Raw genomic sequence first — 13534 nt, 5'->3', positions numbered from 1 at the left:
ATTGTGAAAGGCCCATTGTGAAAAGCTCATAGATTCCAGAGCCCCAAAGCTGAAAAAATATAGTCAAAATTGTAAACACATAATTATGCTTGAGTATGAGAAGTAATGTATTGGAAGAGTGTACAAAATTCCATAGGAGCACAAAGGAGAGCAAAGCACTAATATATTTAGTAAGGGCAAATAAATACTGTCTGAGAGCAGAATTCCAGAACGAAAACCCATAGAACAAAAACCAAGCATCGACTGAGTTTTGAGATTGGGTAAAACAAATAGTTATGTTTCTATTCACAAAGTAGAAAATTTGAATTGGATCAAGCTATTTCTTTTCTTCTTCAAAGAGCTATCATTTAGGAAACCTTTTATAAAACATGTGGCTCTAACTGAAAATAATAACAATGATCATATTCAGTAGATATGTGAAGTTATTTTGTATCTGTATGTGTGTGTGTGTGTGTGTGTATATATATATATATATATACACACACACACACACATAGAGTCAGTAGTGGATTTTTTTATCATTTCTTATTTCAAAATGGGGAGGAAATCTTCATTGATTTTACTGCTTATAACTGTAATATATATACACTTGCAAAATTTCAAACAACATTGAAATATTCAAAAATAGAAAGTCAAAGTTACCCTTTAATCCAGCTTCTGAGAGAGAAATTATTCTTAGCAGTTATTATATAAATTCCCAAGTGTTTTATAAACGTAGTTTTATATTACATGGTTCTTACTATAGAAATATTATTTTGTAAAATACAGTTTTTTTTCAGCCAGACAGTGGAATACTTCATAGATCAGGAAAACCTATTTGTTTTCACATGCAAAGATATCTATGATATATTAAATGGATTGTTTTAAAACTATATAGAATATCAGTTATCTTTCATTGATATAAATAATTTGGGTTTAAAAGTGGTATTTTTGTTGTTCACATGTGCCTCTTTTTGAATTAAAGTACATGACTAGAAGAATACAAAACTTGTAGATATTCTATTGAAAATTAATCTTTGGTGCTCTGGGTTTAATTACTGAAATGAAAAAAAGTGAATATAAAATTTCAAATACCTTTCCAACAGGTCTTTATAATCTGTTATTTACTTTGCATGATAAGACTTTCATTTAAAATTATATATTGGGTTTTCCAGGTCTCTGGACTCAGGACTCACCAGTGCTTTACAAGGTCTATCTGTCACAGACACACACCTTGTCGAAGTGGATGGAGACACACTTTCCTTGTATGGCTCAGGAGCGCTGGAATGTCTGGATCGGAATTGGAGCGTGCAAACAGCAGGAATGGTGACAACAGTGTCCTTCACTTTCATAGAATTTGATGAAATCGTCCAAGTGCTTCCCAAATTGAAGATTAAGTTTCCTAATTCTTTGGTAAACATTTTCTTTTAGTTGTATGTTTGAATTCTTCTCAGTCATGACTTTTATATTCAGGCCAAAGACCTGTTTTACCTTTTATTTCTGCAGTTTCTATCTGGCAGGGAGACTAAGTTCTTGTGTTGATTTTCTGAATCTGGGATTTAAATTAGTATTCATAAATGGCCTTGCAGTCTTCTGTAAATATTGGAAATTATCTCTCTAGAAAATGCTTCTTTATGGAGTATAACGGGCTAATGTAATTTTATTCAAATTATATATTTCTACTTTGTAAAACTTTCAACAGGACCTCACCCAACTGTATATTATATATTCATTTATTGTACCTGGTATTAATGGGACATATATATTTACGTATAATTTTTACAGTAGTCCCCTAACAACACTTAAAATAACTTTAATGGCTCATTAAAATTACTTTGAGGGGGCTTCCCTGGTGGCGCAGTGGTTGAGAGTCCGCCTGCCGATGCAGGGGACACGGGTTTGCGCCCCGGTCCAGGAGGATCCCATGTGCCGAGGAGCTGTTGGGCCCGTGAGCCATGGCCGCTGAGCCGGTGCGTTCGGAGCCTGTGCTCCACAACGGGAGAGGCCACAGCGGTGAGAGGCCCGCGTACTGCAAAAAAAAAAAAAAAAAAAAAAATTACTTTGAGAAATTAGCCCTTTCCAATTATAGTATTATTGTACTATTTATTAGTGTGAATTTGCAGAAACTGTGATTTCCATGAATTCTTTCCTGAGTTTTTATTATCATTGTGTTTTTCTCTGTCAGCCAAGTGATTTCCCTCACCTACCCTTTATTAAGTGTTTTTTTTTTCTTTTGTTATATCATCCTCCCTAAAGAAGATAGAAGTGGAGATAATCTCGTATGTTTAGAAAAGATCATCCAAATTCACAGACAGAACACTTATATTAGCATTTCGGTTTTAGTGATTTTATTTTCTGGTAGCCAGTTTAAGTAGCCTACATAGTAATTAGCAAGATAAAAGTAATAATGGTTAACTAGTTCTTCTCAGAAGCTCTGTGTGAGCCCTGCATTTATAAAATTCTGAAATTTTTACTTCTGATCTTTCCTTTGTAGATTTCATCTCAGTGTAAAGCATATAAAATCATTGTAATACCTGGAAGAGTCTGAATTATTGTGTATTTATATAATTTTTAAGACTCTTAGGTTGTTAATAAATAGGGGGATGTCCTTTGCAGAAGGGAAATCACTTTGAATCCAATATTGGATGGATTAATGTATTCCATCAATAATTTTGCATTAGGTGGATTAAAGTTTATGTAAGTTTAATACATTCAGTTGGTTTAATGTAATTGGAAACATATTAGCTAAGCGTAAAGTTTACATTTATTTGGGGAATGATCAGTGAAGCTTTAATGTTAATGTTTTAAGATGGTTAAACTCAATATTCACCTCTTTTTTTGTTTTATTATTGTAGCACCTTAAATTCAAGGAAACAAATCTTGTAATGCTGCAGCAATTTAATGCACTAGCAGAACTCCGTCGAGTTGACCAGCTGACAGTTGATCCTCAAGGAAATCCAGTTGTCAATTTTACACTCTGGAAATATTATGTTCTGTTTAGACTGAGCCATTTTAATATGCAGAAAATAAATGGAACAGAGGTAAGCTAAACACGAAGTCAACTGTAGAATTAAAATATTCATTTTTAGGGGCTTCCCTGGTGGCGCAGTGGTTGAGAGTCCGCCTGCCGATGCAGGGGACACAGGTTTGTGCCCCAGTCCGGGAGGATCCCACATGCCGCGGAGCGGCTGGGCCCGTGAGCCATGGCCGCTGGGCCTGCGTGTCCAGAGCCTGTGCCCCGCAATGGGAGAGGCCACAACAGTGAGAGGCCCGTGTACTGCAAAAAAAAAAAAATTCCTTTTTAGAGGAAGTAGTCATAAAAATGGCCAGGAATTTATGTATAAAACCATGATAGAACTTTTGAGAAATAATGTTTTTCTAAAAAAAAAATCTTGACATTTAAAATGTTGAAAAGCTAAAACTATTTTATCTAAAAACTTCTAAGGTACTAGACAATTTTGAAAATAAAATAGTAACCAGATCATGGTGAATAGTAAATACTTTTTTGATAGTTTGTAAGTATTCAGAGAAGTAAAGTGTTGGTAGGATAATAGTTTAAAATAAAAAAAAAAAACACTTCTGTAAGTAATGTGATCTTTGTATTTTTCAGAGTGCTTTACAGACTGTCTGACATGCAGAATGGTATGGGGAAGTGATACTAAATGTCAATTAATAAGGATTGTGATAGGGGAAGGGAAGAATAACATGGAAAAAAAAGGATGTACATAGGGAAAGAAGCGTGATTTTAAAAAGAAGAGATGAGAAGGAGAAATAAGCAAGGAGGAAAGATAAAAGAAGATAAAGATGAGTGAAAAAGGAAGTAAAACAACCACAAGTCCATAAACGTCTGGACTGCTTTGTTAATAGTTTGTAGCAGATGCTTTTGGAATATCTGCATTGTGCCTGGAGCCTGAATAACTGGAAAATTATTAGTAAAGAGTTATTTTTCAGATTGATTCTGCTAAGCTTGTCTGAGGGTTAATCCCCCAGCTATCCAAAGATCACGTTGTCTTTAAATATTACTTTGGAAGAAAAGAGAGAAACTATGCTTCTTCCTCTACTGTGGAATTCCAGAACTGAATTTAAATAATCCTCTAAAGGAAAAAAATCTCTAATATGCTGTTAGTATTATTGTGATTATCTCTTAAAATTCAGACCTCCTTATTGTGAGATGAACTATAATCAACTTTGCTAGCATGGTGGTAATAGCAACCGTATTTCCCTGCAGCTGATACACTGTAAGTAACTCTAGCCTAAAATTCCAAAACCACAGCATACCATTAGGAGACTGGAGGTCTCTGGGTCATTGTACAAAAGCCATGTGAAATTTGTATCAACCATGGTAGGCCCATGACCACAATATCAGCCATCTGTTGAAGATGTAGGACAAACCTGGGACCTTCAGATGACTATTAATTTCTCCAGCTAGTTCTCAAGAGATTTGTTTCAGCTTTATGTACCCTCTTGGTACTTCCCCAGGGAGGCTGCAAGTCACTGGTCAGATCTAATAATTAATTCCAAAAGTTTCCAAAGCTAGCCTACACTGGAAGTAGAATAGTTATTTTTGCTATGGGTGAGTAATTCTCCCTCATTAATGGCCAAATCGTTATCTCAATTAACCCTAAATACTGTATTTACCCAAATATGGATCACTACTGGAGATGTAATAATTATTATAAAACCTTGAGATAGGAAGTAATAGTATAATATAATTGTATAAAATAGAGAAGAATGAGAAAGAACCAATGTAATTTATTCTGATTTAAAGTTCCGAAAATGTCAATGCCAGGGATATTTGACCCTTTAATAAAAACCTAAAATAAAACTGCTTATCTCATCCTTGACAATATATAATAATGTTATACTATATTTCTACTTCTCTTTGTATAAGAGAGAATGATATTGCTTGAGGAGACTTAAATTGAATTATGAGCATCAAGAGGAAAAGATCGAGTAGTGCCCGGCACTGGCCACTAGGTGACTATATTAGACCAAACAACTTAGTTGTCAGCTGAAGGACGGATTTCAGGGAGCAGCAGCCTCATTAACTATGAAAGTCTAGGGAAGGGAAGGGAAAGAGTCACTCTGCACTGATTCATGTGTATAAGATGCTTGTGAATTATGGATTTAGTTTCCAGAAATTCCTGTGTAGTGTATTATAGCTAGTGTAAAGAATAAAGTTTTTAAAAATGCAAAATTTAACTGTACCAGGGTTTCTCAACCTCAAATGCTCTGTTGAGATTTTGGATCAGATAATTCTTTATAGTGGGAACTGTCCTGTGCATTGTAGGACATTTAACAGCATCCCTGGCTTCCACCCACTAGATGCTAGTAACACCCCTCCACCAGGTGCAATAAACCAAAATCATCTCCAGACATTGCCAAATGTTCCCTAGGGGCCAAAATGGCCCCTGATTGGGAACCACTGCATTATATTGAGAATCTAATAGTATTTAAAATGCAAGCAACCTAACTTTATATTAAAAAATATGCCCAGATATTAATACAAGTCCTGCTTTTAGTAGTTTCTTGGTTAACATAGGAAGGAGCCCTCATGGGAGATATATCTGTGACAGATTATTCCTTGTGGGGAGAAAGGCGGACAAAATTTCAGAACGAATAGGAGTGCCTTTCCTAATCCAATGTTCATTCCTTCAGAAAGGGACAAAATTATCCTTTTAGGAACAAGGTATGAACAACACCTTGTCTTACCTTTGACACATTATTAAAGTCAATCTATTCCATTGACACTTGAGATTTCCCCCCCTAAATCATTCTACTCAAAGAAGCTATAGGATTTTTTTAAAAAATTCATTAAGAATTTAAGGTGTCTCAAGTATTATCCTTAGGAACCATGGCTTCTAAATCAGAGCTAACTCCTCACTTCCCAGCCATCATCCATCACCATGGGCCACATTTGTATCAATACATCTTCATTTTAATCAAGTGCAAGGAAGAAAGAGAAATATCAATGAGAACTCACTCTCCTCTTACAGCCCAGGAGAATGTATTTTTCTGGACTAAAAGAAAATATTTAATCTGGAAATTTCTATGGAATTATGTTAGTTATATCAAGCTAAGAGGCAATGTCATTTTTGACCCTTCTCCTTCATATCTCTTCAGGTGACGCAAAATGATATGATAATGGCTGAAAGGCTCTTTGGAATCCTAGCACATGTAGCATCTTCTGAATTACCCCAGTACCATCTGATTTCAATTCTGGGTGATGCCAGGTAACGTTTAATTTCTATAGTTTTTATAGAAGTACTGTTGCACTAGAAAAAGAAATATATTCCACACACCTCTTAATTGTGCTATTTATTCATCCCACAAACATCCTAAATTTGTTTTGTGTCTGGCCCTCTCCAAAGTGTTGGAGGTATAAAGATGAATAAGGCAAAGTTCTTGCCCTTGTGTGGCTTATAAGCTAATAAATTAACTTACTAGCTTATAAGCTAATAAGTTAAAGACATTTCAGATGCTATAAGATAAGAGAGGGCTGTAGGAGCATAGGAGACACTACACTTTGGAAAAACATTGGTGAAGGCTTCACAAAGGAGGTAACATTTTTCTAGTTCTTCAGGAATACATAGGAGTTTTTTCAGGTACAGGGTATGAGGGAAAGAGATCTGCAAAGGCACAAGGAATTGTAAATAGTTCAATATAATTGGAGCATAGGATGATTGCGAATTGTGATAGGAGATGAAGGTAGAAAGACTGATTGTGATCTGATTTTGAAGAGCCCAGAAATCCATGAAAAACAAAACTGAATACTGTGCTTTGTAATTAATTAAGTACAACAATCTGTGATTAGATTCATGTTCTAGAAAGGCTGCCATTTAAGAGGACAGAGATGGAAGGAATGGAGACCAATCAAGAGGCTAGTCTGTAGTCCAGGAGAGAGATTATAAGGGTCTGAACTAAGACAGAGTTGAGAAGAGGATAATTTGAAAAATACTTCGAAGGCGTGTACCTGACAGAAAACACTGACTGACAGGATGTGGCATAGATAGAAGGAGAAAAGTCAAAGATGGTGTGTTAGTCATGATTCAGTTATAGATAATTCACTCTGGCTAGAGTAAGGAGAAAACAGTTGATATATAAGAAATTAATTATCTACAGAATCATTGGAAGGAATAGGGAAGCCGTCTCTAGACTGGGCCTGGAAAGGATCTCAGAATGATACACAGAACCAGTCCACCAAGGAAACGGCTACCTTTGCTATAGTCTGGGAGCTGGGTGATCAGGGGGCTTGTCCTGACCTCGACCTCCAGAATCATACCACTTTTTACTTTGAGGATCAGGAACTTCCCCATTCCCCTCCCCAAAACTTGGCTCCAGAGCCATGCTACCCTACTACAATCTATACCAACAAAATGGGTATCCTGTGTGCTTACTTCCCCACTTAGTTCAATTCTGATTGCATTGGTGTGAGGAGAAAAGGAGCAGAGTTGTCTCTAAGAAATTATAACCAAAGCCAATCTTCAGGTAAATTTGCAGCCTGAGTTTATAATACATGCATAGTTTAAAATAATTTCAAAATTTAAACATTACTATCTCTAGATACCTGGTAAAAACAAATGCACCTTCTGTCTGGAGGAAGTTACTCTCATCCTATCTCAGATAATCCCCATGGATAATATTTAAGGACAATGACCAACACACAATGAAAAGAATTTTTTTTAAATAGCCAAGCACACAAGGAAATAAGGCACCATGTATAAGAACTAGCAGGAAAAAAATAGAAACAGACCCACAAATACTTTAGATTTGGCATTATCACTTATAGATTACAAAATGACTGTGCCTAATATATCAATATTTCATGGTATAAAAAACAAGGTTGAAAATACCTGGAGAAAGCAGGAAATTTTAAAAAAGTGATCTATCAGATTTGAAGGGAAACTAAAGGAACTTCTATAAATGAAAAATATAATAAGCATAATTATTAAAGCTTAATTAAGAGGTTTAACAACCAATTAGACACACCTGAAAAGAGAATCAGTAAACTGGGAAATAAACTAGAGAAGATTTTGCAAAATGCAGAACAAAGAAATATGGAAAAATGGTTAAGAAATTTGAAGATGGAGTGACTTAGAAGATTTAACATATGTTTGGAGTTTCAAAAAGACACAATAGAGAGCATGGGATAGAGATAACAGCAAAGAATTTTTTCAGAATTGATAAAATACACTAATCTACACATTAAATAAACTCATCGGTTCCAAATTTGTTAAATTAAAAGAAATCTACACCTAGTCACATCACAGAACACTGACTATAAAGTAAAAATTTTTCAACAACCAGGAAAAGAGAGGTTATCTTCAAAGGAGTGCACATCAACAGTTGACTTCATAACAGCAACAGTGGAAGCCAGAAGACAGGGTAATGAATGTGTTCAATATACTGAAGTAAATTAATTGCCAAGCTAGAATTCCATACAGGCAAAAAAGTCTTTTAAGAATGAAGGTGAAAGGGACTCCCCTGGTGTCACAGTGGTTAAGAATGCGTCTGCCAATGCAAGAGACACGGGTTCAAGCCCTGGTCTGGGAAGATCCCACATGCCGCGGAGCAACTAAGCCCATGCGCCACAACTACTGAGTCTGCTCTCTAGAGCCCACGAACCACAACTACCGAGCCCTCGTGTCACAACTACTGAAGCCTGCGCTCCTAGCGACCGTGCTTCGCAACAAGAGAAGCGCACTGCAACGAAGAGTAGCCCCTGCTCACGGCAAGTAGAGAAAGCCCACACATGGCAACAAAGACCCAACACAGCCAAAAAAAAACAATTTTTAATAAATAAATTAAAATAAAAACCTTAAAAAAATGAATGAAGGTGAAATAAAGACATTTTAAAACAAAATAATAAAAACAAAACTTAAGAGATTTCCCATCAGTATTCCTGCAGTAAATGATAAAGCCTATAATTAAGACAGAAAGAAACTGATCCCAGATAGAAATTCTGAGGTGCAGGAAGAGCTAAAGAGCAAGGAAAATACTAAATTTGTGGGATAAAACTAAATGAACATTGACTATATAAAGCAACAATAATAGTATTGTGAGATTTTAAAATGTAGAATTAAAATACACTACAATAGTAGTATATATATTGGGAGGGGTAGATGGAATTATAGTTTTCTAGGTCCTTGTATTATCTAGGATGAAGATATAGTAATTAAGTTTAAATATTAGTAAGTTAAGAGTGCATGTTGTAATTTCTTTGGTAACCAAAGAATAAAAGAGTATATAGCTTCCAAACTAGTAAGGTCAGGGCAGGGGTGAGAAGTGGGGAGAAGAAAAAAAGGAAAAGAAACATAGAATATTTGGTCAAAAAGAAAGAAAATAAAATGTTAGATTTAACCTAAATACTAGTATATCAGCAATTACACTTGTACCAAGACTCAGTGACTTAAAAACAAGAAACATTTTCCCACTGAGTCTATAGGTTAGCTGGGTGCTTCTTCTGCTCTCAGCTCTGGACCTCATGCATCTGCAGTCACCTGAGGGTTGGATAGGCAGCTCTGCAGAACTTCCCTAAGCTCTCTCACTTTTGGGGAGTCTGAGAAGTTGTAAGCTGGTCTATAAAGACCTTACTTAGGACAACTTGTTTCTGCTCCACATGGTCTTTCATATACCAGAAATCTTCCTGGGCTTGTTTTCACGGCAAAGGCAGGGTTTGAAGAGAGCGCAGAAACATGCAAGGCCCCTTGAAGCCTAGGCTAAGAACTGGTACACCATGATTTCCCACATTCTATTGGTCACAGTCACAGAGCAAGATTTAAGAGGCTCGGAGGTATACTTACCTAACTGTGAAATAATATTGTAAAGGGCATGGATTCAAGGGAGCCATTAATTATGACCGAATCTACCTCAATGATAAAATGCAGATGTACTAATTGTTCTGGTTAAAAGTCAAAGATTGTCAGACTCAATTTAAAAAAAAAGGAAGTTCAACTGTATGTTGTTGAAAAGAGACACATCTGAAACATAAGGTTACATAAGGTTTGAAAGTAAAAAAGTGGTAAAAGATAAACAACATCAATACTAACCAAATAAAAACAAAGTAACCATTGAGGACTAAATAAACTAAGGGTAAAAGCAACACTAGAAATAAAGAGGATCATTTCAAGTGATAACAGGTTCAGTTCGCCAGAAATATCAATTTGCTAATTTAATTTGTCTGCAACCTATAAACTTAGCCTTAAAAACTTATAAACCAAAAATTGACATTACTGCAAGCCCACAGCTGCAGTGGGAAGTTTTAATATACCTCTGATTAATTAATAGAAAAAGGATGTAAAATACTTGAACAACATGATTAACAAACTTGACTTAGCCATTTAGAGAACATTACCCAGAACAACTGCAGAACACAAATTCTTTTCAAGCATTACTATCCAGAAAGCAGATGTCAACAGATTCCAAAGGATTTACATGGACTATGCTCTCCATTCAAAATGCAATTAAACTTTAACTCAGTTACAAATGTTAGCTAGGAAATCCCCATGTATTTGGAAATTAATGCATTTCTAAATAAACTACAAGTTAAAGACAATTTTATAATGTAATTTTGAAACGACCTTGAACTGAAATGTAATAAAAAAATACCACATTTCAAAACTTGTGAGATCAAGTTACCGTGGTGCTAAATGGAAATATTTTAGCCCTGAAATGTGTACATTAGGAAAGAATAAAGACTGAAAATGAATGAGCTAAACATTTACCTAAAGAAGTTAGGAAAACAATAGCAAAATAATCCTGAAGCAAGTTAAAGAAAAGAAATAATGACATTAAAAACATAATTAATGAAAAATTGATTATTTGAAAAGACTAATAAAAGTGATGGATAATTTGTATATTGCTTTTGTAATTAAAAATCAATAAAATAAATGCAGATAAATACCTATATGTTACTTCTTCTTTTTAAGAGTGAGAAAATTATGCTACTGAAATATCCAGTAAAAGGGACTGATTATGTAAATTGATCTACATCACAATTGAATTTTATTCATTCATTAAAATATTAATTTTAATAACATAGAAAATGCTTATTATATACCATTAAGCAAAAACAGTATACAAAACTTGGATGTTTAGTATGATTTTTTTTTTACATCTTTATTGGAGTATAATTGCTTTACAATTATGATCTTAACTTTTCACAAAAATTTATAGAAAAAGCCTGCAAAGAAATATGTCTAAATGTGAACAATGTTAATGATTTACATAGATTTATATGCTATAGACTTATGGGTGATTTTACTCTATTTTTTTATACTTTTCAAAATGCGTACCCCTTATAATTTCTAAAACAGTTGTGTTATACTCTTAAATTGGGAAAAGGAAGACATTTTTAAAAGATATATTCCTTTTCTGCTCCCAATCTTCAGTTCACAGTTCATAGTAAAGTATTTATATCACTTCCCTGAGAGACACGCTAAGTGGTAGAAACCAGAAAGTGACCTTCATAAAGGATCTGAGTTGCAGTCCTCTGGAATTCTAGGCTTATGGGTCTGCAAGTGATGCTATGAGCACTGTTTCTGTTCTTCATAATCAAACGAAGCTTCCTGTTTCATTATTTACCTCCTAATAAGATCTTACCCTGATATGATAACAGTTAGAGGTTTTCGGATTTTTTGTGTTTTGTTTTTACCTAAACTTAAACCAGTATTCCATTCCATTTCTTTTTTATATATATAAATTTATTTATTTTATTTATTCATTTTTGGCTGCATTGGGTCTTCTTTGCTGCACACGGGCTTTCTCTAGTTGTGGTGAGCGGGGCCTACTCTTCATTGCAGTGCGTGTGCTTCTCATTGTGGTGGCTTCTCTTTTTGTGGAGCATGGGCTCTAGGCACATGGGCTTCGGTAGTTGTGGTGCACAGGCTCAGTAGTTGTGGCCCATGGGCTCTAGAGCTCAGGCTCAGTAGTTATGGTGCACGGGCTTTGTTGCTCCGCAGCATATGGGATCTTCCCAGACCAGACATCGAACCCATGTCCCCTGCATTGGCAGGCGGATTCTTAACCACTGCGGCACCAGGGGAGTCCCTCCATTCCATTTCTAGCTATGGGCAATACTACTGAGCTGCATAATAGAATTATGAACTGTTTGTGTGATTTATAAGATGTGTAACTAACATGTTTTATGGGATATAAAGACTTTGAAAGTTTGGTCTACTACATGTGTAATTAGGGTTGGTCTTCTGTGATTCTTTAAGTTTTTTTTTTTTTTTTTAGAGTTTTTTCACTTTAGAAATGCTTGAGACATGTTTTTGTTGATGATTGGTAGTTGTGAAACAAAAGAATTTGAGTTGTATAGCTTAATTAGTAGAGAGATTGGGGTAGTGAACTGACTTAAAAAAACTCAAACTCATAAAACAGATATTCAAAAAAGCATATGCTACCCTCTAAAGTCAACAAAAACTGGACATTTTTTCACAAATCACATAAGTAACTCTAAATCTCTTTACTGTCTTTCTACAGGAAGAAGCAATTCCGGTATCTTCTAGAAACGAAAGGGAAAAAACCTGGTATTGTCAATGAAGAAAATAATGATAGCAAGAGACTTGTGGGAGAAAGCACAAATCGTGCTACACTAAATTATACCACAAGAGACTTTTATAATGAAAAGCTAGAGGTAAAACTGTCATTATCTTTGGAAGCTATTGTCTGGATAAATCCCAAATGGCTTGAGACTTGGGAGTTGTACATTTCTCTCCTAATCAGTTCGGATAACCTTTTTTTGTCCTGGAATGTTAGCCAGCCTTATATACAGAGCTGGGGACAGTAGGCACCAAGGCATTGGGGAGAAGTAGAACCCATAGTTTCAATATATTTAAGCAGAAAAAAAAAAAAATGTTCAAAAGAAATAGGTACCAAAAATCTAGACCAAAGTAGGTCCAGATCTCTCTGAATTAAGAAAAGTGATATAGGCTTGCTCTGAGTACTTAACTAGCCTGTGCCGGACTGGCAGAGGACACAGCAGAACCTCCGTTTCTGTTCTCTTTGCCTAGGTCCTTGATGTTTTAATTCACTATTTTATTCTCCTACACCATTACCTTCTGTGTTCTTAGTCACATAATTTTAATCTATTCTGTTTCCACTGTAGCTATTTAGACAGAAAAGCTGGAACCAGTTCTTTATTCCTTTATGTATTCAGAAGTTTACTGAGGGAATATTGTGTTAGGGTGCTGCAGAACTACACAGAAGAAAACCATGCAGTACCTGCCTTGGTGGAACTCAGAGAAAGCTGAAGAAACAAGTCATCTAAATAACAATAGAAAGTTAAGATTCTACAAGAGATTTTGAGGGGACTAAGTGGTGTGTGTATATATATATATGGTGTGGGTATATATACGTATACACAAAATGGCCAAACATTTTTCAAATGTTTTATAACAGCTGTGAGATTCTTTATTCAAACCATATTGTAGCTGGAAACTCAGTATTTCAAAAGAAAGCAAACCAGCAGAGCTGTTCTTGTTGTAGATGGAGTTCAGAGCTTTATTTGATTGGATCTTCTATTCTTTTCCTTTCCCTCACCTCACCTCCAGTC

At 35.3% G+C, this 13534-nt stretch overlaps 1 protein-coding gene across 6 annotated transcripts in view; it reads left to right on the top strand.

Annotated features, from left to right (window-relative positions):
- Positions 1-13534, top strand: part of LRRC49 (leucine rich repeat containing 49) — a gene marked incomplete at its 5' end in the record, with an annotated part of 129588 nt that overhangs the window by 110574 nt on the left and 5480 nt on the right. For all 6 annotated transcript variants that reach the window (XM_079914108.1, XM_079914112.1, XM_079914109.1 and 3 more), the window contains 4 exons: positions 1155-1392; positions 2835-3020; positions 6103-6212; positions 12463-12616. In XM_079914108.1, the coding sequence (XP_079770234.1) occupies positions 1155-1392; positions 2835-3020; positions 6103-6212; positions 12463-12616 (688 nt within the window). The remainder of the gene's footprint in view (positions 1-1154; positions 1393-2834; positions 3021-6102; positions 6213-12462; positions 12617-13534) is intronic.

The sequence above is a fragment of the Stenella coeruleoalba genome (assembly GCF_951394435.1).
Source record: "Stenella coeruleoalba genome assembly, chromosome: 2".
Taxonomy (NCBI): domain Eukaryota; kingdom Metazoa; phylum Chordata; class Mammalia; order Artiodactyla; family Delphinidae; genus Stenella; species Stenella coeruleoalba.
Note: the sequence above shows the minus strand (reverse complement) of the source record. Positions and strands in the feature narration are given on the sequence as shown.